Source organism: Folsomia candida, unplaced genomic scaffold (assembly GCF_002217175.1).
Source record: "Folsomia candida strain VU population unplaced genomic scaffold, ASM221717v1 Fcan01_Sc009, whole genome shotgun sequence".
NCBI classification, from domain to species: Eukaryota; Metazoa; Arthropoda; class Collembola; order Entomobryomorpha; family Isotomidae; genus Folsomia; species Folsomia candida.
The window spans coordinates 3,015,253-3,040,553 of record NW_019091201.1 but is presented as its reverse complement, the minus strand read 5'-3'; the positions used below and the strand labels follow the sequence as shown (position 1 = coordinate 3,040,553).

Genomic DNA, 25,301 nt, shown 5'->3' with positions numbered 1-25,301 from the left:
CCGTCAATTTTACCCTGTTTTACAACCACTTTAAACTGGCCTGATCATAATTACTGCATAAGTGAAACTTCACTCCACTAAAAAACTAGGATGATGAGATGATGAAAAATGGTTCTTCTAATCATCTCGACACACATCATTCGATCCAATTTAAAGTAGATTTCTTTCTATTCATTCATTTTCTTGTCTCCTCTTTGTCCAGCATGATCTACACGAAATGAAACCCGTCGTCACCCTCGTCACTAATAAATCCTATTCAGTTATTGAAGTGAACTGGATCGATGCTCATCGTACGACAGGCAGGCATCCAAGCAAAGGGAAAAAAGGTTTCAAGTGAATAAGTGCAGGTCACACTTTCTTGTGGTTGGTTTTGGCCAGAAATAGCATTTTAGTCTGTCGAGGACCACGAACCAGAAGACTCAAGACACCAGAAAAGTAGGAAACCCAAGTATTAAGTATTTAACAAAAAAAAATCGTATTCAGTTAAGAAGAAACGAAAAAACACAGGTTTCTAACTGGAAGAAAGTAGTAAGTGGAGTAAATATTTGCATAATATTTTACTTGTCCTCTCTTGTATGCATGTCACCTACCTACAGATAATTAAAGTTCATTGTTCTTATAAAGTAGCAATTATTGCATGAATAATCAGGACTAAGGCACTTATTACTGCGGTGTATGCAAACACTAGAAAACACTGGTAAATGATTATTTATGTACATGAATAAGGACAATAACACACTTATCCTTAGAGAATTGGTTGCATACGCACACGTAACCCATCCGTGGAATGCCACATAATAATTGATCGTCGTACATAATATCAGCATGACTAACTAATTCTGTCTCGTTTAAATAATTTGAACCAAGACCTAAATGCATACGTATGAATGCATGTGTGACGTATCCATAATATTTTGATTTTAATATTTGCATCTTGTTACATTTACTTGATGGACATTTAAACTTTCGAAACTTAACACACAACACATAATATTTTGTCATTTCATTGGGTTTCAGACTCTCGAACAACAACATACAAGCAGAACAATGACGAACAAAACAATGAATAATTTTCAATTAGAGTTGAACCAGACCGTGAACCCTAAACCAGTTAAACCTTCAGGTAGGTAGATAGACATACATAATTCTTAACTGAAAATGCTTTGTTAACGCCTATTTTGCCACGTTTTTAGGATGGGGTGCCCGACATACGATGGCCTTTCTCGGATTTTTGGGCTTTGCCGTCTCCTACGCGATGCGATTCAATTTGTCCATCGCCATCGTAGCGATGGTGGGGTCAAAACCGGGTCATGGTCATGGTCAGGGTCACGAAACGCACAAATCCTCATCAGCCTGCGTCTACACGGCGAATAACTCCATGAAACTTGATGACATCCATTCAGCTGAAGCAACGCTGGGAGAATTTCATCATTGGACGGAAGCCGAACAAGGTTTAATTCTAGGAAGTTTCTTCTGGGGGTATGTCATTACGCAGCTTCCAGGGGGGATTTTATCTGACAAGTACGGGGGGAAGTGGCCGTTAGGATTGGGACTCTTTATTACGGCCATATTCGCAATTCTCTCTCCAATTTGCGCAAGGACGCATACTTATCTTCTCATGTTTTGTAGAGTGATGCAAGGATTGGGGGAGGTGCGTTCTTACGTAGATTCAAATTTTTCAGTGATTTTAAGTTGTGCTACAAACAATAACGAATTTTTTAGGGACTAACGACACCTGCCATGCATGACATTTTAGCTCATTGGGCGCCCCCAGAAGAAAGAAGTCAACTCGCTGGGATAGTTTACGCAGGTTAGTTGGTCAAGTTTTTTGGTGTTGAATTTCCCTTAAATTGATACCTTGAAGTTAATGACTTCCATACATTTTTCTCATTTCCTTACCGATTCAGGTGCTCAATTCGGTACAGCGGCAACCATGGTGGTCAGTGGGTATCTAATCCATGGCGGAGTAATGGGAGGCTGGCCTTCCGTTTTCTACGTAATGGGAGGAATTTCTCTCGTCTGGTTCGTATTTTGGACAATGTTCATCTACAATAAGCCAACAGAACATCCCAGGATCTCAAAAGAGGAACTCAACTATATTGAAAAGAGCATTGGTGACCAATCCGCTCATGAGGTCAGATACAAAACCATTTAAAAAAATAACTGAATAAATATATTCATAAAAATCTGCAATTCAGGAAAATGCTGCAACTCCTTGGTTCGAAATCTTCACATCGCTACCAGTCTGGGCAATTATAATCGGACACGTTGGTCACGCATGGGGTCTGTACACGCTGCTCACCGAGCTTCCAACCTATCTCAGTACCGTCCTCCAATTCGATATTAAAGATGTACGTAATACTCATCATTTTTATTTAAATAAGCAAAATTGTCACCCTCATTTCCATTGTTATGCAACAGAACTCTTGGTTATCAGCTCTCCCATATCTCACCATGTGGTTCGTGTCCATGATGGTTCCACAAATTGCAGATTACTTTATATCTAAAAAGATCCTGAGAACCGTAGTTGTAAGAAAAAGTTGTCAAAGTATTGGTAAGTAAGAAGTCGTGATCTTTACGTGATTTTTTACGGCACAATCAATGTCAGACTTTACACGAGTCGGACATAAAAATTACAAGATAAATTCGTGTAAAAACTCCTCTGACGCAATCAGGTTCCATGCATTCTGCATTAATAATTGATATAATTCTATATTTCATGTAGCTCACTTGGGATCAGCATTAATGTTAATTGCAGCCAGTTACTCTGGTTGTGATCGAGTTGCAACGGTGGCCTTTTTAACGGTGGCTGTCGGAATCAATGGTGCCATATATGCAGGTTAGTTATTGGGTCACGGCATGTATTTAATGACCATCTTTAATCTAAATGTGGAGACATTTGCATGCACTAATTACATGTAAGTCTCGGGCATTGATTCCGATCCCCATGTCACTTTTCATGAGGTCATTAAATGATTGATTTATGTATCCTTGCTTATCATCAGGTTATGTCTGCAACCACGTGGATCTGGCACCACGACATGCCGGAATTTTGATGGGAATCACAAACACCTTCGCGAACCTGACCGGCTTCGGGGCGCCTTGGTTGTGCGGTTTGATGATCAATAACGACGTAAGAAAATTAAGCAGCCACATTAAAGCCGCATTTTGATGGTCAAGTGTCAACGAGTTTGACTTATTTACAGCCCTCGTTGCAAAACTGGCAGTATGTTTTCTTCATTGCGGCTGGAATTTATGTGGTCGATGTCATTTTCTACTCGTTATTCGCCTCAGGTTCGGAACAAAAGTGGAACAGGGGAGTTAAAAAATAAGTGATGAAGGTTGTTGTTGCTTTGCTATTGTTGTTTTTATCTGGAGTGATGATCATGTTACGTTTTAAACAATTACATATTTAAGTACGTACGTCATTGTAAAATAATAAAATTGAGATTTTTATTTAATTACAAAATTCCGTTAAGTACATCACATCGCAAAAGGCGAGGCTGGCTGGAATGGCCTGTTTTCCACCGTTTTCACCGTACTCTCAACAATTAGAGGTTGGAATGAATGAATGACTTTCATGCTTATTTCCTACCATAAACTTTTCCCTAGGAAATTACGCAGAAACCGCAAAAAGCATTGCGTGTCTTCATTATTCAACTACATACATACATGGGTTTGGAGCACATGCATATTTATATGCAGGCATGTACCGCAATAAAAAGCATATTTGTCGTAAACACTTCTTTTAAATGAACTATGCTACAACTTGTAGCCTACAAGTTGGATGTTACGTGTACCAACTAACGAACGAGAATAGTTTGTTAAATGCATAGTTGCCGACAAAATGATGAATAACTTGGTAAATACGAAGTTACATGTTTCCTCGCAGAAAAATTCATGATTCAATTCCCTCAAGCAACACGCCATATTTTAGCCACACTAAAACCACGAATGAATCGGCATGTGTAAAGTTTTTCGGTTTTTTTTACCCGAGAAAGTAGTGGAGAAAGTCGATCAAGTAATAATTATGATACACACCAATACAAATAAAACGAACAAAACTACATATTTTGTCTCATTTTCACCCCTTTCGTGATGATAATGCGTGTGTACGAGCCACCATTTGTTGGGGGTAAGTAGAAGTAGACAATAATGCTTATAATTATGCAAAATGGGTCACCTTTAAAAAATACAGGATGCAATAACGACCATGACATACAAACGGAGCGAATTTATAATTAAATATAGTGAAGAAGGATGTCAAAGTCAGTAGTTTGCGATAATGCTGCACCCGCTTTAACCTCAATGCGATAAAGCTTAAGGAAGTCGCAAGAAAAGTGGAACTTTCTCCACTCTCCGCTTTCTCCAATGTTGTATTTAAAAATATCGTTTTTCAAGTTCAATAATACCTCCATAAATATTTGAAGATTTGTAATGCCTAATTTTTTAACAGTTTTGTCGCTCTTTTTCTAAGAGAAGAAACCTCTCCTCGATTTCTTTAACTGACGATGAGACGAATAAGTTTGAAGGTAAAGTGGGTGAATAAGAATTATTGGTTTTGCTGGCAAGTGTTACATACCAGAAGAATTGTGCATGGCAGCAAAGCAACTTTAACCACATTTACATACATACCCAGCCATCCAACTAGCTAAATAACTGTCCTGTCGCTATTCCACTAACGTAACTTTACCCAATTTTTGTTGGGGAAAGTATCTAAACGCAAATTGTAAACTCCGACAAGTTACGACCCGAATTTCCGGACTGGCATTTATACCTCACTTTAGGTATTTTATTATCCATCCGTCCGTCCATTTTGCATTCCTTGTCGGAGTCAATTGTCCCATATTCGTCTCCAGTACCCGACCCACAAAAAGTGGAAGCATTGCCTTACCGCTTATTTGTACCTATCCTTCGTCTTCTTCTAGTGCTTCGGTCCCTGTCAGAATTCCATCCCAGTTCCTGCACAGCCATCCATCCATACATATTTATCCAGGCGTAATGTCGGTGGTGTGGTCGCCATAAAATGTCCCTTCCCTTTCTCTGCTGCTGCTTTCTCCTGCGTTGTTATCATCCATACTTTCCTCCATCTTATCGCGCTTCGCATCTGGCAAAATTATACGACTAGGTCCACTTGATACTAAACATTTGCGACGGCTTTGATTTGTTCCAAAATAGTGGTAAAACCAGTACTTATTTCGCAAAATATAGGGGAGAAAATGCACTGACATGTTTAAAATAATACAACTAGACAGGCTGTGTATAAAGAGACATTGTTGGGGAAATAGAACGAGAGAGCAGGTCATCCACCAAATTATTCTTGGTATTCTTGCGTAACATCAAGATCTTCGAGTGAAAACGATTCTGTGATGTGACTCGTCACCCGTGATTTTGACCGACATGCGTCCCTTCGACCATCCCAGGTCCCAAGTCGGTGAGAAAGATGATGATGAGAACAACTCAGGGTCAGAATCAGGATCCACGACGTCATCCGGATCCAACGATATTTCGCAAAGTTCTAACAGTTCGTCTCCACCGAGTTCGGCAGGCACGAAAAAGCAGCACCACCACTATCAAAATAGGAAGGCAAGGAAAAAGGGGAGGCGAGATTGGAGGCCAAAGCTAGAAAACCGTTCCAATTCCAATGTTCCGAACGGTGGTGACACAGGAGGTCAAAGTTTATTAAGCGACACTCACCTAATTACAAACGGGTTTAGTCCTTCCGCCAGAGTGAAAAGTGTGCTTAGCAAGAATCACGAGAGTAATAAGATTTCAAAACAACGGGGTAAAAATAAGTTTCCGACGACACCAACGCCTAAAATTCTGAACCGTAATAACAGCAATAATAATGAGGGTGAACCTGAACCCATCATTTCAGCCGCCTCGTCCACGATGGCACCCTCCTCTAAAAAAGGTCACGGAAATAATAAGTTGAGTTTGGCCTCCACGGAGGATTTGGACTTGGTGGACTACGAAGACTTGGGACCTTCAACGTCCCTGTCGTCATGTTCGTCCGCCACGACGAGTGACGAAAATGAGACGAACGTCAAGAACTTTCACCATCATCATGATCCTTCTTCTTCTAAAATAGCGTCATCATCTCACTCCCAAAATGTTACACTGTTTGATGAAGTCTCTTCCAAAAAGGAGTACATGAAATTGGATGGAAGTGCAAGTTTTGGTGCTTGGAACAAAAGTGATGTAAATAAATCCAGTAAAAATAATACTACAAATTTCGTAAGTAATAGTGACTTCAATGCGGTCGAAGATATTGAAAACGTACCATGTTCATCTTCATCTCTGAGAGAAAGACTAAGTTCGCAACGGTCTAGAAATAATTCATCGACACCTTCAACGTCAAAATCAATAACGAAACCTTACAGCATAGAACCCGGAATGGTTCCTGTCTACGAGGACACGACGACCTTTATTATACATAAAAATAATGACGACAAACCCCAAACTTCTACAGGTGATTACAATAATTCAAATAGTCTCGATAAGCTAAGTTTACAACGTGTCGACGAAGGTGAAAGTGAGGATAAGTCGTCGTCGCCAGATAAGTATTTGAATTCCGGTGTGGGTCGCCACTTTGGGAAGAGGAGGACTCCTTCTTCCAACAGTTTGACTGATGGAGAAAACTCTGGTGGGGAGGGTGGTGGTGGGGGGACTGGAGGGTCGGAGGGGGGTTGTGGTACAGAGTGTTTAAACTACTTTTTGAGATTCAAGGCGGTCACGATCGTCTTTTTAGGCACAATTTTCGTCCTTTCTATCTCTTCCCTTCTCTTTGTCTTTCCTCTCGTCGTGGATCCTATCTTGTACGGACTGGAGGCAGAGTTTTCACTTCATCCGGTTAATTGCATGTGAGTTTAAGGCTTAATTTTCAGTTATACTTCATCCTTTGGAAACTTTCTCCTGGAGAAAGTAACTTGACATTGCACGGTTAAAAATCTGGTAGAGTGACATACATACTTCGTACTGGTGCTGATTTGGTAATAACTTCTTAACGGATTGGTAGTAAATAGTTTGTCTCTGACTAGTGAGTAGTAGATTTGTCATTACCAGTAAGGAATAATCCTAAACGGTAATGTCCGTTATTACCAGTCATGTATGCACTCCGGTTACTAATGATTTCTGGCTTAGAGTATTTAATAATAATAAGATTATTATAGTTTTCTAGAGTTTTCTTCAGTTTTCTAAGAGTGCATTTTCATAATTTAATGTCTAACTATTTATCTTGCAGAACAACGAATCTACGCAAAGGCGTAGGTCCAGTGGAATGTTCGCTTCCATCGTGTCGTGCCGGGTGTACGGCTGACCTTTTCCTTTGTACCTTTATCGACGTGCAATATTCATACTATGTTGACTCACAGCTCATTCTTTCCTCTTCTTCTTCCACATTTCCTCCTCCTCCTCCACTTATAAATGGTAGAAGCATCGAACAAATTAATACCTCCACGAGTGACACAAATAGTGAAAATACGAATAGTAATGACAACAACAGTGCGTTCAACTCTAGTACAATTTTGGTCACAAAAAGTAAGCTAATCGTAATTTCATCCCTGCTTTCACCCAATTCAGTTAATGCGTTTTTAATTAATGATTTTTTTCCTACTTCAGATGGAACGCTTTACATCAACATAAACGGGTGTGGCTACCCACCGAGTGTAAACTGTAGCGAATTTTACCACCAATATGGCACCATCGGGACGGAGTTTGGGTGTTACTACAGTGCACGAAATGACACCATTTTGGTCCCTTATTATAACCATGATCTCGAAAAGTATCACCTTTTTATCGCAATTCTTATCCCCTGCGCTATCGCGGCTATTTCCGCCTTCATTTTATTCCTCTTGTTAAAATGTGTCAATTGTAGTAAGGCAAATCGAGCCATGGTTGTCAACAAGTCGACGTCTCAGCTCAAACTTTTAGACAAGGATGAGACCTCTTTGGCGAGTAGTAGTGCAACTGGGAAAAGTGCGAAGAAAGTGAGAAATAAAAAGTGGAATAATATGAAAAAAGACAAGCAAATCAGTAATAATAATGGTGTAAAGAAGATGAATGGTGATGTTGGGGGAGGGGAAGGACCTTACATGAAGTAAGATTTATCTGTACTTATGTAAAATGGAAATCTCACAGCGTATGCTCTTAAATTTTGATTAAATTAGTATCAATTGATCACAAATTTATTTTAATGTTTGCAAAAGACGCGATTTCCCAATGGGTACGTTTTTCGGAGATATTTGCATCAAAAAAAGAGAAAGCGGGCCTAAAAGTTTACAAATTTCGCACTATCCAAATTTACTGCGCGCTTTCTCCTCCTCGGATGCAAATATCTTTGCCAAACGTGCGCATTGGTAGATCGTGTCTTTCACTAATTTAATGTTAATTGAATTTTTGATGGATTGTCACTAATTTAGTAAAAATCGGGGGGCATACGCTCCATTGTATTTTCAATCTTCCAAGCATTTTATTTTGTTAACTTTTTGCACATTTTTTTTACCGTAAATACTTTAACCTATGACCTTATTCTTAATCTGAAGAGAAAAATCCATAAGAAAATCCTTCTCCATCCATCCTATTGTCATGTTTGGTTTGAAGGAGTTGACAATTTCCTGGCTATTGTACATACATAAAAGTTTCTCATAAGAGTATCATCAAATCCACTCCTCGCATTATACTCGGTTTAATTTTTACCGAATGTATGAAACTTCAATCTAGGCCGTCTTTCAGATAAAGTTGTCGAATTGGACAAGTTTTATCAAATACACAATACAATAGTCTGCTGAATAGATTATAATTGTTGGTTTTAGTTCGAGTTTGAGTTGGTGGTGGGCATACAGGAAAGCGAAAATAGAATAGAAAAGAAGAATGCTCCAAATTGGTAAAGATTTTATCGATTCGAGTTTGGAAAGGGGTCATTAAAATTTAATTCACCAGATACTTCCCCACATATTCCCCCAGTTATTGAAAGCACTTGTTTGTCCGCACATACATAACATCACATAACATCACATGATATAATACATACGTTACAAACGGGCAAAAGAAAAGAATGTCGGTCTCTAGGTAGGTATTTGTACATAAATATGAGAATCGGGTACACTAATTTGCTTTCAATTCACTTTTTGGTCCCAGTTTCTGTGAATTTTGTGCGTGTCGTAATTAAATTTCTGGAATTTACTATTTCATACTTATCAAGTTTTCTGATTAGGAAAAATGAAGGTCGGATTGATTGCGGTTTAATTACCCGATTTGCGATTTGACATGTCAAACGGGGACAGGGAGGGATACTAAAGGATGATGAAGTGGTGAAAGTTATTTTACAGGTTTTCCATCCATCCATCCATACATTGGCGGCGGAAGCAGGGGGACATGGGGACATTGTTCCCCCAGAAATTCAGCAAAATATCTAATATTTTGCCCATATTAATAACGCCCTCCTCCCCCTGGCTAATGACCCCCATGTCCCCCACCTTCCGCCGTCACTGCATAGCTTCATTTGCAACAGGACAGTTTTACATTACTGTATCGAGAAATGTATATTCTTCTAAATATTCCTTTTCAATAGTAACATATCGATTATTTAATTGTGCTCCGATTGAGCAGGCTAATCGGCCCCGTCAACTCGTCCCGTGGTGATTGTCCACATGCAGGACGAGTTCTCGATAGAAAGTCCGCAGCACAATAATAATCAGTGTATTTACTAAAATAGGTGATACTTTCTTCTGCCAAATGAGAATGACGTATTCATTTTCCCCTTAACTTCAAGGTCTAGGAAATGAGTAGGGATATCTGTAAAGTAAATTATTCAGATGAGAATAGGTATCGTGGTTCGGTTATACCACTTTAGCGTGTTTACGTATCATGTGCATTATGCAATCGCCTACCAACCCCCATTAAATGACAGACAAAGGAAATACATAAGTCGATTCGGTATGTACATTAGGGCAGAATTATTCATGCTCCTATCGTCCAAATATTTGCACAAATTATCCCCAAAATAAATGGGGAATTAATTGCATGTTGACTTGTAGGTGTGTTTGCATATTCATTCCTCGTGTGAGGCTGACTTGACGCAGACCGGATAACTCAATTAATTAATGAGATCATAAACACGGCAATAATTATGGATGTAGGTCGGCGATGAATCTCTTAATTGCTTCGGCTGCATACATAATAATGTGGATGTCGCATTAATCGGGCAAATTGAAGATGCGTGTACGTATTGTGTAGTGATGTAATCGGACCATAATTATGAGCGTAAAAACCTCCAGTGGTAATAAATATGGGTGGAGATGGACCGAATTTTATGTATGTATTCATCACATTTCATCAGAATTCATGAAATTTTGAGCAAATTTTTATCTCTAGTTTCACTCATACAATCGTAAATACGTTCTCCGTAAATTGTTTCAAAATTTACAAGTTTCTTCATTCGAAATTAACCATTTCAATTCAGGCACTTCCAGAAATTGGTGAATAAATAAATAGGTATGCCCTCCTTCGTATCAATACAAAGTAATTATGCAAACATGTAATGTATCGCGTTCCCTCTTGATTTAACATTAATGCAATTTTCTCATTATCTCGACCAATTAAGTGACAATAACTTGGCCATGAATCCTAGTGGCACATGACAATGACACGACACCTTGATCAAAGGTTACAGAAATACAGATAAAGATACATACACAAATTAAACTTTCTTATTCCGAATGAAAATATAATTTCAAAACTAAATCAGCTCATATGTGCTTAATAATAACAGCAATTTTGACAAGAATCGTTCGTTATCCTGACCAAATTTTGGACATTTTAATTAAAACTTTTGAACCTTTTCCCATCGACACCATCCGACTTTCCGACTTTCCAAACCACGTATGTATCGATATCTGCGACATACTTACTTATTTTCGGATGAATCACGAGACACATGATTCATTTTCTCACGAAATGAACAAACCAATCCACTCGGATAGATATGTCCTCCCGCAAAATGAGATATCTAGAATTGCCAAACACTTTTCGAACAATAATCAAATAGTTGTTCATATAGTTTTGCTTTGAGGTGGACTCTGCGTGTGTGGTGTGTGGTGGCAAAATTGTACATATGAAGGAAGAAGACAGCACATACAAACTTTGCATAATTGATCACTTTCCCATCAAATCGATTTCCGTCAAAACCACCTTATTGCCCATTACACAGCCAGCAGTAGTCCTACTCTCACTCCTCGTAATGAACAGGCAGTCAGTCGTCCTAAAATATGTGCATAAACCAATCGGACATTTGATTGTGTGAGGAGACATATACGCAACGTATCCTTTAAGCGTCCTTCTCGCACTAATAATTTGCGTGCATGTGCTACAAATTCATGTGGTGGGTGAGCACCTGAAGAAAAATGTTCGGAATCGAGAAACGCAATATTTTTATGTACATTACTAAACAAACATGAAGATTAAAATGCGCACCTTAAGATTACAATTTGCCCAAAAATTGATACAAAAAATGCACTTTAGCGTTACATATACGAGTATTCATATACGTAATGTAGGTTATACGTAGCTTTTCAGGGTGAAAAATCAGGTATATCGATTTACACTTTTGTTGAAGCCCGATAATTACTACCCTTCACAGAAATTGGAACCAATTGAACTGAATGCAAATATACAACAAACTTTAATAACATTGTGGATGAATGAGAGGGTAGAACAGGGTTGATTTTAAAGATATGACATTTATTTATCCATCCATTTTATTTTCAAACTTAAATTGAAATGTGGTACATTTTTTATATAGCATTTGCATATTTTAGTACGTACATATTTCAATTTAATTACTTTTCTAAATAGAGGGTACATATTTTTGTAAACTGAATTTTGTCCCAGTTTCATGATTTCACGATTATTTATCTCACGATTTTTTTTACCCTTTCATAGCGGATCACTTCCCAAAGGAAATGGACACGCGTTTCAAAACACGATCGGCGGACTAATGGGTATCATGTCGCCGACCAAGTTGCAAAAATCCATCGGCAATCTGCCCCATCAACACGACAGCTTTGACAAGAAACCGTACTCGAACGGGTCTCCGATGATCGGACAAATGCAAATGAGAAGACCGAGATACATCAAGAAGAATGAAGTCAGTAATGGTAACAAAGGTCCTAAAGGAAAGCCGCCCTTGACGAATTCTTCCTCGGGCGAAGATCAACAACTTTTCACCCCAAGTCCCAACAATATTAAGGAAAGTACTAAAAAACTTGCGGAACATAAGATGTAATTATGTTTATGTAAATATTTATTATGAATGCGTCATTTCAAGCGTTATTTCGTAATCCTACTACAATTTTATGTATTTTTGAAAAAAAGTTTTCAAAGACATTGTGATATATACGAGTATATACGTAAGTAAATAAAGTTTTTTCCTGCTTGGAGGAAGCAACAATTTTTTGCATTGTCATTTTATACTGCACGGTAATAATTATGGTTTGAAAGTTTGTGTTTGAAATTATTTTTCCCAGCTTCGTTTTTTTCAATAAGTAGTTCTTTTTATCCGCATATCAGTTTTATTATTCGTTCTACAAAAAAAAACAATAGAAGGTACAAAATATTAAAAGTTATCAAAAACATCGCAATATTAGCTGCTATGTAGCTACCCATAAAAAAGCCCGATATTTAGTACTGATGCATGATAAATAAGCTCTTTCTTTTATACAAGGTCTACTTTTCCATAAAATTAAAAATACTGATTGAATCCGTAACTTAATTTTAATAATTACGGATTGAATCCGTAATTTTAATAAGTAATGTAATAATATATTCCCATCTATAAAATTAGTACGAACGATAAGTAGTTATCTACTTTTATTAAGCACCAGAATGTAACTGATTTTGAGCTAGGAGAAGAATGTCTCGCTTTTCTTTGAGAAATCTTAGCTCTCTTCCCATACTTCGACACTCGTCGAGCTCCCGTTCCGCCTCGGACAGCTCGAGAACTGGAAAAAATATAAATTTTCATAAAATATTTCAGTTTTTTTTTTAATTTCCTAAGTAAAATTGTTAGAAATTATGTATTTCATACGCGTCGTTCCCGGTTGAAGTTGTTCCCTCGCCACCCAATCCAAACTCATTTGGCGTCTCATCGTATCGTCAATTTTTCTGGAGGAATAATGCTCGATAACTTCCTGTCTGGAACAATTCCTTTCTCGCATCGCTCTCAAACTTCCGTTCCAATGGAGGAGTTGAAACACGGTCATCATTTCTTGAAAGTGCAGCATCGACTTTCCCTTCGAGGTTTCGAGCATGAGTCGAAATGCCGCGATGCCTTCGTCCTCGCCGCCCCCGGAGGATTGTTTCGCATCCTGGATGGCTTGCGAGATGAAGGAATCCGTTATGCAACGGGCAGGATGATGCTCGTTGTAGAGGGAATTCATCAAGGCGAGTTTGCACGCGGATCTCCGTGCGTCCGCTTTGGTCATACATTTCTGAAATTAAATATTTCAAAAAAAATTAATTCTGGAAAACATTTCCGTACGCAATTTCGATGCTTATTAGAATAAATACCTGAAATGTTCCGAAACAACTGCCCCCGGGAAGTGTGACGTAACAGCTAAAAATAAATTGATAAATTCGTAATTGTATTTAGTCACATATTTACTTATGTCGCATTACGTATAAGGTGGATTTTGGGATGGAACGGATTCATAAATGACACACGCCTCCGTGGAAGGTTCTTGTCCGTCCTTGACCAGTTTATTAGTCCAAAATTCTTGCAGCGCCTCCACAACATTTACTATAAGAAAGGAAACAATTGTTTTATCGATTTTGAAGCAAAATATCCAGGAATTTAGACTAAATCCTTACCTCTGTTGTTATACGCCGGCGGAAGAAATTGCAACCCTTGGACGAACGCGTTGTTGGAGTGACCACCTCCACCGCCACCAACCACGCTCCCACTACTGCATCCCGGACTGGGCTGCTGACTCTGCTGTTTGTGTTTCACCTGATGCGAGTGATATTTATGGTGGGAGTGGTTGTGGTTGTGGTTCAAATTATTGTGCACACCGCTCCCACTGCTCAAATGCTCTTTACTCCCACCCAGAGCCATGGACGACTCTGGCGTGCTGCTGCGCCCCATCATTTGTGTACAAATTCGATGTTTTTTATGTAAATATTTATGTAAATCTGCTGCTCCAATTAATGAAACAGGGGCCACACAGGAGGAAGAAGGTTCATTCTTTTCTCAGAACTTTATATCGTTTCGGGTTAAAATTTTGTAAATGAAGAGATGAAATTTAGGTATGACTGACGACTTATGTTTTCTTTCCACGGTTGAAAGGAGGACTGAATCGATCTACTGTTACATTTTTTCGTGTACCTGTCTCGTCCGGTTCCTGATTATGGTCTGATCAGGAGGATCTCTCCAAGATATGATAAAGAATGAGAAGACGGATCCTCCTTGTAAACTGGGTGGGCGTCATGCACACCGATTTTTCATTAATTTCATACTCTCCGCAAAATGGAACTTTTTCATGAAACGATTCAAAATCCCGATAATCTGGAAATTTTGACCCATAAAACTTAATCATGTATCAAAATAGCGACACTCTCCCCTCACAGAACGCTTGGATGCACTTGAATTAAGGTGTAATAGCATAATTGCAGTCTGGTGATAGTCTGAAGCAGTGGTGCAGTAAAATAAGTATAAGGTAGATTTTGGCTTTGGTGGTTGTGGGTGATTTCCCTGCGGGCTTGATCTACCGTGAACTCTGTCATAAAAAAGTTGTTCAGAGGTGCACTTGATTTGGTGGAGAAAAGGTGTATACTTACCTTTCCTTATACTTTGGCAATATGTAAGCGTATGCATTTTACTTTCATAAAGCAAACCGAGCATGCAGCGATGGTGGTAATAAGTCATATCATAACAGAGAAGAGGAGACAATAACGTGCCATGAAATGCATAAGTCAAGTAGGTTCTAAAGCAAAATTTTTAGTCTGCATGAATCCAATCGTAGGAAGGAACCCTCTAATTTTGAGTCCTTTTTATGAACCTGCATTCATCTCAGCGAGGACATTTATGAGACATAATGCTCACTAAATCTCTCGACATAAATACCTTTGGGAGTTGTAGGGTCTCTACTGCAGTGAGTGCGTCCGTCCTTTCAGTGTGATTTACCTCTTCATAACAATATAATAAGCTGTTTTAGTAGCTTTACGCCTTAATACACCTCCAACCAAGCATGCACCATTTATTCTCAATAGTAATGTTTCATAACTGCTAATCCACTTGAGCCGAAAAGCCAATTCCAGAATGGAGTGGTGTGTATAAGGAAATGTCCCTTCTTGCTGAGACTGAAAGTCTTTCTTTAAGTGGATGGATGTCACACAGTCCATTAGTTACAGGCACCTCGGACATATGTACATACTACTTTTAAACATGTAAATATGTGCAGTACATGACTTTTCTGAGTATGTATTTAAAACCCATAAATCCATTCAGGTTGGAAATAATTTGAGAAATGCTTTTTTTCGCTGATGTGTGAAATTGCTAAGAAGGTGTGAAATATTTTGACCACTTGACCACTTCATGTATGTAAAAATTAAATGAAATTTCTTTTGTCTCATGAAGCCCATTAAAAACAAAATCTCAATTAATTATTTAAATGCCCAGTAGTAGTAAACAATAATCTCTAATCGGCATTATAAACTTACAATTCATGATGCGATGTGGTCATGTGAGAATGAGGATACTGTGATGTTTACCACAAAAAAGTAAATTTTAATACTGCACCACACTTGTGTAGTTGAACAATGTTATCTGTCACAGATAAGCGCATATATCATGTTTATATGAGAATGATATCCGTAAAAAAAAATAATTCCCACACCTTGTGACTGCGTGAGTCTTTCAATCAAAGAGATCAATTACCTGCGTGTTCATATATCCTGACTAAAATTCAATTTTGCTTTGGTACGATTAGCATAAATTTTAATTTGCATGTGAAACAACAAATCTCCATAAAAAATGGAGTCAGAATTCACTGAGAAGGACGCAATTTTATCGCATAAAAGGCCAGATCCCTATACTCGTGGTCCATGGGGTCTCAACGTCAGAATAAACAAAAATTGGATCGCTGGCGTGGGTGCGTTTTGCCTGGTTGCTGGAATTTGTGTGTATGCTGTTATCACCGTGTCGACGTCGACTAGCCAGGAGGTCACTGTACTTCGACAAGCTGCCCCTGCTGGTGGTGATGCCGTCGAGAATGCGGACAATGGTGCAGGGGTGGCAGATGAGACGGGAAATCCACCAGCAGAAGTACCAGAAGTGAGTGGAGTGGAGTCACCCGCAGATCCGCCCCCACCACGGGAAGATCCACCAGTTCCTGATGCCACTGATGACACCGGACTGATTGAGGAGGACGAGGAAACTACTCCCGAACCAACTACGACAACCGGTCGAGGAGGAATTTTTGACATTTTCAGAAGGGGACGCTCCTCTGCTCCCACGGTACGAACCAGTTTGGGGAGATTGAAAGGGACGAATTTTACTTCAAGGGGAGGACGGGAATACTTTGGATTTTATAACGTCCCGTACGGACAGCCACCAACTGGTGACCTTCGATTTAAGGTGAATACAAAATGCAATATTTTGTTTGCATCTCCTGCTACAGCAAAATTGACACGATTCATTTGTGTATGTATTTAGCCCCCACAACCAGCCCTGTCGTGGACAGGAACTCGAGACGCGACAGTTAAGGGGACAATGTGCGTCCAAAGAAGTCGTTACAATCCAGACGTTGACGTAGAAGGGACTGAAGATTGTCTACACACTAATATTTTTACCCCCAAGGTTTGCCTCCCACCGCAAAAACTGGACTAGTATTTAAAGGCATACATATTTACTAAATATTATTTTATAGATTCCACGATTATTTAGTCGAGTAAAATATCCCGTGATTGCTTACTTCTTTGGAGGAGGTTTCATGCACGGAACGGCGAATGACTTCAACGTGGACTACTTCATGGATGAAGATGTCGTATTGGTTATTGTTGAGTCTCGTGTGGGGGCATTGGGTACATTAAATCAACTGATGTGATTCGTTTAACAACTTTCTCCAACTCTTTAAATTTACATTTCAGGATTCTTAAATACTGGAGATTTAACCGTAACTGGCAACATGGGGCTGAAAGATCAAGCTCAAGCTCTGAAATGGGTGCATATTTGAAGTTCATCATCCTTACCTCGAGAGCTACCTCACTCACTAATTAATTTGTCTCTTTAGGTGAAAGACAATATAGCTGATTTTGGCGGAGATCCAGCCAAAGTGGTCGCTTTTGGATCTTCTTCTGGAGCCATGTGCGCTCATGCTCACTTACTTTCCCCAATGTCCAACGGTACTGTACTTTTACATCTAAAAATACATGGCATTTTGACCAATAAACTTTCCAATTGGAACCTTAGGTCTGATGTCTGGCGTGATTTCGTTCAGTGGAACAATGCTAATGCCGGGTGGTCAATCATTTAACCTTCAACCTCGCGACACTGCAGTAGATTTGGGAGAAGCTCTAAACTGCACAAATGTCGATGATTCAGAAGAGTTGGTTTCCTGCCTGCGAAACGTATCTTATCACGACATTGCCATGTTCCAACCAGACTTTGGTCCCTCCATTGAAACCATTCCGGAGGACGGTGACCTCACCAACGTTTTCTTTCCCGACAGTCCAAACAACCTTTTAATGCAAGGAAAAGCCAATGCGGTCCCATGGTTGGTTGGCGTTAATAGCGCCGAGGCGATTCTCCAGTCTTACAGTGAGTTTATCGTATACACATAAAAAATTATGGTCTTCCGGCTAAGATAAATCATAACTTTGCCTTTATCACAGCACTTTTACTAAATGAAAATGCCGTCACCGAGCTCAACAATAATTTTGACGTCGTCGCTGCCGACTTATTGGGACTCGAGGAGTGGCAAGAGGAAGTTAATGACAGCGAAGTTAAAGATATCGTCCACAAAGTGCGAGAGTTTTATTTTGGAAACAAAACAATCAGCAAAGGTTCTGAGACGAGGTTTAATTTGACCAATTTGATATCAGACAGGTTAATTAATTTATAAATAATTTATAGTTATTTTCATGGTACATAATATTTCTTATTTTTTAAAGATTTTACTACCATCCTACAAAAACGTCGGGATTAAAGCATTCTCAAACCAGCGACGTATATTGGTACTATCTCACAAAAGAGGCCAATGTAAGCTTTGCGGCGTCCGTTCTCCCATATTTTGACCCACCATACGGTAATATTTAGTCGTCATTTGTCAGCGACTTATTAAGAAATTGGGAAATAATTGCAGGTGTGTCACACGCTGACGAAGTCCAATACGTATTTTCAAGACCACGCTACCCCTACATCCCTCTCGACTCGCCGTGGGCCGAGTTTTCTAAAATGTTTGTCAAATATCTCGTCTCATTTGCAGACACGGGGTAAATAATTACACTAAACTAATTGCTTTGAGGTGATTATAATTATGACAAAAACCCTGCTAATTTTCCTTTTCAGAGCTCCCGTAAATCCTGACACAAATGGTACCGCATGGCCGAAAGTTGACTCTGCTGGGAACGGAACGGTCTGGTATAATTTGGACGATGTTCCCAAACTCATCGAACCATTTTCAGAACGTCTCGCATTCTGGGATTCGTTTCCCTTTGAAATTTTGTACAATTCTTCCGCAGTCGTTACAGCGTTAGACACGCAAGAAATGATGCAAGACGACACGGATGAGCAGCAAGAGTTGGTAGAATGAGTAGTAATAGATTCTGAAGAAAACATACACATTTTAAAATCTGACGTAACATTCGAATAAAATGAGACTGCTGACAACAAAGCTATATATGTGTGGCAATTCCTTGTTATTATTTACAAAGAATCCCTGCCTAAGTAGCCATAAATATGTAATTTATGGCTCGTGCTCTCTATGACCTTGTCCATTCAAGTCAGGTAAGAAGAATGTGTAACTTTACATGTGCATACGCAATGCCTTGTATACAATCAATATCAATACGAGATCTCTTTACTCATGTTTTTGTTACGACGTCATTAAATGGTCAGAATGTATATATGCATACGTATTCGTAGTACAAATAATAATAATAATATGTAAAGTTCTTCACATGCTGATCATAATTATATCGCGTCAAAAACCTAGATTAGCACTTCTGCTCGTTCCCTTGTGGTTTGGTTTGGAAGGTCTGACCAGACCACCAACGAGTTAGCAACGACCATGACCATGACAAATTAAAAGGCTCAACTTACACACTTTCATTCCATTCTCATATATCTGTAGAATGTTGTTGTTGTTGTTTGCAGTGTCATTTTCAGTGTCTCTGTAGCATCAGGTAAGAAGACAAGATGCTTTAGTTTACAGCAATTCCAAGAGGAGTGATTATTTTTTTTTGCAATAAAGAGATCAGTACATTCAACCAGAAATGTCAAGTTTAGTAACTGTGTTGAGTTTAGTGCTGTTAGCGTTTTGGATCTCATTTTCTTCTGCAGATTCGTATTTTTCAAATGATTTGGCAAATTCTGAATCCAACTTTTACACGAATCCGTGCACTTACGATAGACAGTGTGATGAAAGAACAGGTTACGTATGTCGGGATGGCAGATGTGCGTGCAAATTCGGGCGTCCCGATGTCACGGATGACTTCAAGTGTAAAGTGCAAGTTAAACTGGGGGATGATTGCAGGGAACTGCCCATTTCCAAGAGGGATCCTCGTTCCCCGGTGTACGTGAGGCGGAAATGTCCTCGTAATTCGGAGTGTGGTCAAGTTTCCGGGATTTGTGAGTGTGGCCCTTTATTTGAATTGAGGGGGGCAGTGTGCACGCCAAAAGTGGTAAAAGCAGGGGGCAAAGAGTGTCGAGATCATTTAGATTGCATGGTCCAGAGAGGTCAACTGTGTCACAATGCGACATGTGTGGAATGTGCGTTGGGTCAATTTAAGAATTTTAGACCTACAGCGAAATGGGTCGAGGCAAGGTTGGAATGTAGTTGTTTCGATAAGGTAAAAATATCATAATTTTTATAGAAATCGATTTTGAAAGTTTATACATATCTAAACAGTTAGCAGAACTTCAGGGAAACGGAACAAATCAGATCCGTCACAAACGTATGAACAAAAATGCATGTACGGCTCCCGTCTCTGTCGGAGATCATTGCACCGTATCCCGAAATTGCTTATCAGCCTGGACCCCACAACTAATTTGTGACGGTGGAACTTGTAACTGTCCCCCAGGTTCGAGACAATTCCGATTTCCAACATCCCATCCGCTCAGCACGTTCTGCATCTCCCCGATAAATTCGCCCTGCACGGACGATCAGGATTGTCACGGCCCCACGGCGTACTGCGAAACTAGGTTGGAACTTCCAATGTGCAAATGCAGGTGAGTGTCGTTTTTGACTTAACCATTATTTTTAACATGCAGAATATGCAAATAAGATTAATTACCGTCCAAAATGCAGGGATGGCTTTGAGCTGCAAGGGCTCATTAATAAGGGAGGAGCTAAAAAAGATCAGTTTCGGTGCACTTCCCGTTTTCATGAAGAAGTCTGTGGGAAATTTTTTCCACAAAATAATCGACTCAGGGATCAATTAAAACAACAGAAACTGACATGCATTCAAGGTAATTAAGCAATGCAACTAATTAATTGTAGTTTGAATTTACTAGAACATTGCATATGTATAATTCTAAAGGAGTCTACGAATGTGCTCGGCCTCGAGAAATGTTTTGGGACATGGATCGTGGGAAGTGCGTCTCTTTGGTGGGTGGACGCTGTGACCTCGACCTTTTTGACCTGTCCAGCTGTGCAGGAATTAGTCGCTGTTGGGAATACAAAAGCTTGGGAGAATTTCGATGTCAGTGTCCAATGCCGGAGGAGAGTGAGGACAATAAAATCAGTGATATCATCACGAGAGGTGACGACAATAAGCTAGGATTCACAGAGGTCATGGAAATGCTACGCTTCAAACCGTCAAGAAACAGGAGGAATTGTGTCCGTTCAGAAGAGTGATGATAATAAACCAGGCCAGATAAAATAACAATATTTAACATGATAAAGTACGCAATTGCATAAACATCAGTTGCACTACTGGAACTGGAACTGAAACTACGCCCACGAGTTATTATTATGATCTCTACTGCTAAATGCGAAATAGCTGCACCATCAAATCCCATATTCAAGCTGTTGAACGCATTTTGCGTTAAGACAAATTTTGTGCAGAGTGTACATTAGTCAATATTATTCGTTCAGTTCAACAGTAACTCAGTCAACTACAATATTTTGTAATATCTTGTTACTTTTGTTCACACAAGTTTATTTTTATTGAAAAATTTTTCGGTTGGAGGAAAAATGTAATGGGCTAGGTTGAAAGTGAATCCTTCTTTCTACACCAGTTTGTCAATCAATAAGCAACATTTTCTCACTTTAATTAACTGGTATCGTAGAAATTACGATTGTTGTCCGTCATGTCATCATCATCTGACCTGAGTGCTTGGGGGACGGCGGAATCCATCGCCGCCATCGCGCGACCCGGTGACCTCATCGAATTCTCCAGACTGGGTTACGCGCACTGGGCAGTCTACATCGGTAACGGGAGCGTCATTCACGTCTTCTTGGAATGTAAGGGACTAGGAAATTCGGCCGAGATCAAGGAGGAACGCTTACTAAAAGTGTGTGGTGGGGACAAGTGTAGGATCAATAATCATGCAAATGAAGCTAAGAAGAAGGGACTGCAGGCCTTACCACCCGAAGTGGTCGTGGCCAATGCGAAAAGTTACGTCGGACATGAAACTCCGTACGGACTTTTGAGTGACAATTGCGAATTTTTCGCGACCAGTTGCCGATATGGAGATGCTTTTTGTCATCAGGTTAGTACGAGACGTATGATTTCAATTCTTATGCGTGTTTCGAATAATGATGGGCCTGTTTTGCAGATTGATTCCAAGTCAAGTCTCATGGACACGATTGCGATTATCTGTGGCGTAGTTGGTGGTGTTGCATTAGGTGAAAAAAAGTTCCTAGAGTGGAAACAAGGAAATGCAGAACGGGCCTACGAATCTGGAAACCGAACACGGGCAGCAAACCAATTCAATTGACATGATTGCTAGAAAGCGTTTATTAATGATAACGTAGCGTATCATTATCTCGGTGTGTATAAACTAAACTAAATTCCTGTAACGGTTTACAACATACATAATGTTAAATGTTATCATAGTTAATTAAATATTTTAAATGACATATTTTATCTAAATATTTCATCGATTCGATAGTATACGTGCGTCAATTATGAAAGTTACATATCACAACACAAACTAAATTAATATAATGACAACATTTTTTATATAAAAATATTTGTATGATGCTCAGCAATCGTACCCTGAGATTACTTGATTTATAAATATTTTCAGTCTACTATTAGGTTCAATATAATAAAATATGATCGACACTGTCGACTTGACAGTGCTACTTCGTATTTTTCTAGACATGCATTTTCGCATTTGTGCAATGTTTCCCATATTGGCAAATTTTGTTAACCTTGAAAGTCTCAAAGTATAAAGGCCCAGCATTTGGGACGCACCTTTGTCTAATTTTTGCACCCACGCAGGCAGGAACAAGGTTTGAATTGCCTTCTTTAACATGTTCGAATATCCACTGAAGGAAGGCATCCTTGCATTTTGACACTTTTTGTTTGTCTGTGCAATGACGAAATTCTTCCCGTAATTTCTCCTTTTCACCCTTTCTATTTGAATGTTTGAGAAGGGCTTCGCACTGCAAAACCTTCATGTTGAACCTGGGATGATCAGTGATACATTTACCACGACCTCCCATTTTTTCCTTCACGAAGAATTCTTTAATATTGGAAGGTTCTTTGCAACAAACTCGGTCGTAGTTACTCATTTTAGGACTGACTACTTTGCACAGGCCACATTGGCACCTGCAAGGTAAAAACGGCACAGTTTTACATCAGTTTAATCAATGAGAAGTATATTATTTAAATGTAATGTATAAATTGTAATGTACTTACCATTTATCGGCATCAACATAACCATTCCGACGTCTGAAGTCAGCATCGCCCAGAGATTTGCAAAGGTCACATATTTCTTCTTTGGCTTTCTTTAATATGTTGTCAAAAGCTTTGCGACGACGATCATCTCCACTGCTGCTTTCACTCTTTTCAGATCTGGCATCGTCTTCGTCCTCTGGGGACGAAGAGGAAGTAGGAACTTCAAGGCATGACGATGATCCTGGTTCATCTAAAATTGACGGATGTTCCTCGACAGCGTCTTCATCAGAGGTACCGGAAGACTCTAAAATCCCAGGAGCATATTTAATGTTGTCATCAATGAAACTGTCGTCTGACCCTCCTGCATCTTTAGTTTCATCATGAGATTCATCCCCATGAACGTATGCACCACTAGAACGGTTTCGTTTTCTTCGTTTAGTCGTAACCCCTGTACACGTTGGGATAATACTACGCAACTCCGAAATTACATCATTTCCCAGGTCGCGTCGACGAGGAGATGCGGATGACGATTCCGTGGATGAAGATTCCGATTTGCGTCTAGTCTTTGTAAATCGTTTTTTTGGTGATCTCGGAGATTGTGATTTAGATTTCATCCCATTATTGAAAGATTCATCCTCCGTATCGGAGCTTGATGGGGAGGTAGCACGTTTTCTTCTTGGTCGTCTCCTCCTGTTTAACTTTTTTGATCGCATCTTGGATTTCTTTTTTGACTTTTTTTTCTTAATAGATTCACATTCTTCATCTTCAGGATCGCTGGGATCTTCATCGTCACCGACTATAAATCCGTCAAGGGATTTAGTTTCAGAAGATTCACTCTCTACTTCGTCTGACTCGTGTTTTTCCTTAGCTCTTTGACGACGAGTTCTGACCCCCCTTCTTTTTGGTGATTCTCTCTGAAATTTAGCTTTAGGTGATTCTTCTGACTCTGCTGACGAGCTCTCTGTCTCTTCGTCGGAGCTGTCTGGCACTAAATAAATAAGATACACAAATAATAAAGATTAATTATACAGTGGATTTATGTAAGACTACCTGCGGATTAAACTACAAACAACGCAGGAGTGAGAAACGAGCTAAAATTAGTGGAAAGTAAGTAGTACACCCGACGCCGTATTCTATAATAAATTCGCCAGTGGACAATTAATTGTGGATTAAAGTCTACTCACCTTGCCCACTCGTCGAATTTACATATAGAATACGGCGTACCACTTATCATCTACCAATTTCAGCTCCCCTCACTCTGCGTTTTTGGTAAATTTAATCCGCCTGTAATCTTACATAACGAATAAATGTAATACACTTCACAGAAGCGCATTAGAAAGACTAGGAAGTTAGAACTTGACTTAGCACCGTAGTACTTAAGTAAATTGCACCATTAACTCACCTGGTCTTGAAACAAGTGGAACGTATTCGTCATCATCATCGGAGTCTGGAGAACGAATTCTTCTAAATTTTTTTGGATTATTCGGGTCGGGTGCTGGAAGTTCTTCGTCGTTCTCCTCATCTTTGTCCGAAACCGGTTCAGGTTTAACAATCGGTTTTCCATTAGGCTGAGGAGGAAGAGAACTTCTGGACGAAGTTCCAGCGACAGCAGATGATGATGATTCCTTTGCTGGTGAATATGTCGTAGCAAGTGGTTCTCGTTTTATCCTTTTGGGCGAAATTGGAGGCATGTTTCGCCAAATCTGACCTACTTCGACCCGAGGATGCTAACTTGTCTGTGCAAATAGGAAATATATAACAAAAGTAAATAGTAATACAATACAACTGTGAACTGTTTCGTTTCACAGTGATAAAACTGTGTCTTGATTGATTGATTCTTTAAAGTTTGCACAGTTTACAGCAAACTTTAAAGAATCAAATTAGCAAGTCAACCTTACCTTCATCAAAGTTTATTAGGGTGAAGTTTATGACCACAACTACCTCCGGCCAGAGGTAATTGCAATTTTAATTTAATGCACTACTAACTAATTAATTTTTAACTACAAATCCATTATTTTTACTCATGTAACACGATTTCGTGCTGCAATTTAAGTTTCTCAATGCTCTCCGCGGTGAAGTGCATTGGAGCGGTTTGAGTTTGTTTTCATGTTTGTCTGATTGGGAATTGAGAATTAGGAAATTGAGACAAAAATAAGAATTGGAAATATGAGACTATTAAATAAAATGAGGATTGGGATTTCTGGGGAATATGAGATTTTATGAGAACCCTAATTAAA

The 25,301-nt window shown here is 39.3% G+C and overlaps 7 protein-coding genes across 9 annotated transcripts; 5 read left to right on the top strand and 2 right to left on the bottom strand.

The window, feature by feature from the left end:
* The first annotated feature begins 182 nt into the window (after positions 1–182).
* Positions 183–3,469, top strand: LOC110853960 (putative inorganic phosphate cotransporter). 2 transcript variants are annotated; one of them, XM_022102338.2, is made up of 10 exons: positions 183–528; positions 1,018–1,123; positions 1,194–1,651; positions 1,723–1,810; positions 1,908–2,134; positions 2,199–2,351; positions 2,422–2,554; positions 2,726–2,839; positions 3,006–3,133; positions 3,207–3,469. In XM_022102338.2, the coding sequence occupies exons 2-10, from the start codon at positions 1,048–1,050 to the stop codon at positions 3,330–3,332; spliced, it is 1,503 nt and encodes a 500-aa protein (XP_021958030.1). In that variant the 5' UTR covers positions 183–528; positions 1,018–1,047; the 3' UTR covers positions 3,333–3,469. The 2 variants fall into 2 exon arrangements, with proteins under 2 accessions (XP_021958030.1, XP_035710760.1); XM_035854867.1 differs by having other exon boundaries at positions 1,011–1,123.
* A 1,931-nt stretch (positions 3,470–5,400) lies between these two features.
* LOC110853745 (probable serine/threonine-protein kinase DDB_G0282963) lies at positions 5,401–12,473 on the top strand. Its single transcript, XM_022102062.2, has 4 exons — positions 5,401–6,863; positions 7,244–7,539; positions 7,621–8,098; positions 11,941–12,473. The coding sequence occupies exons 1-4, from the start codon at positions 5,401–5,403 to the stop codon at positions 12,281–12,283; spliced, it is 2,580 nt and encodes an 859-aa protein (XP_021957754.2). The 3' UTR covers positions 12,284–12,473.
* Positions 12,474–12,543: 70 nt separating this feature from the next.
* Positions 12,544–14,429, bottom strand: LOC110853743 (protein limb expression 1 homolog). Its single transcript, XM_022102061.2, has 5 exons — positions 13,867–14,429; positions 13,675–13,795; positions 13,567–13,612; positions 13,085–13,487; positions 12,544–12,998 (listed from the first exon to the last, which is right to left on the bottom strand). Exons 1-5 carry the CDS (start codon positions 14,141–14,143, stop codon positions 12,871–12,873), a joined length of 975 nt encoding a protein of 324 aa, XP_021957753.1. The 5' UTR covers positions 14,144–14,429; the 3' UTR covers positions 12,544–12,870.
* A 1,466-nt stretch (positions 14,430–15,895) lies between these two features.
* On the top strand, positions 15,896–18,891 carry LOC110853742 (esterase E4). The gene is made up of 10 exons (XM_022102060.2): positions 15,896–16,630; positions 16,709–16,852; positions 16,923–17,076; positions 17,143–17,216; positions 17,286–17,397; positions 17,465–17,812; positions 17,887–18,100; positions 18,166–18,299; positions 18,357–18,486; positions 18,563–18,891. The coding sequence occupies exons 1-10, from the start codon at positions 16,028–16,030 to the stop codon at positions 18,804–18,806; spliced, it is 2,157 nt and encodes a 718-aa protein (XP_021957752.1). The 5' UTR covers positions 15,896–16,027; the 3' UTR covers positions 18,807–18,891.
* Positions 18,892–19,186: 295 nt separating this feature from the next.
* LOC118436543 (fibrillin-1-like) lies at positions 19,187–22,543 on the top strand. Its single transcript, XM_035854868.1, has 5 exons — positions 19,187–20,064; positions 20,124–20,443; positions 20,523–20,683; positions 20,755–21,928; positions 21,995–22,543. Exons 1-4 carry the CDS (start codon positions 19,489–19,491, stop codon positions 21,069–21,071), a joined length of 1,374 nt encoding a protein of 457 aa, XP_035710761.1. The 5' UTR covers positions 19,187–19,488; the 3' UTR covers positions 21,072–21,928; positions 21,995–22,543.
* On the top strand, positions 21,527–22,156 carry LOC110853980 (phospholipase A and acyltransferase 2). The gene is made up of 2 exons (XM_022102359.2): positions 21,527–21,928; positions 21,995–22,156. The coding sequence occupies exons 1-2, from the start codon at positions 21,527–21,529 to the stop codon at positions 22,154–22,156; spliced, it is 564 nt and encodes a 187-aa protein (XP_021958051.1).
* LOC110853979 (transcriptional regulator ATRX homolog) lies at positions 22,148–25,143 on the bottom strand. 2 transcript variants are annotated; one of them, XM_022102357.2, is made up of 4 exons: positions 24,963–25,143; positions 24,467–24,800; positions 23,086–24,052; positions 22,148–22,995 (listed from the first exon to the last, which is right to left on the bottom strand). In XM_022102357.2, the coding sequence occupies exons 2-4, from the start codon at positions 24,753–24,755 to the stop codon at positions 22,539–22,541; spliced, it is 1,713 nt and encodes a 570-aa protein (XP_021958049.1). In that variant the 5' UTR covers positions 24,756–24,800; positions 24,963–25,143; the 3' UTR covers positions 22,148–22,538. The 2 variants fall into 2 exon arrangements, with proteins under 2 accessions (XP_021958049.1, XP_035710759.1); XM_035854866.1 differs by having other exon boundaries at positions 24,467–24,795.
* Between the last annotated feature and the right edge of the window lie 158 nt (positions 25,144–25,301).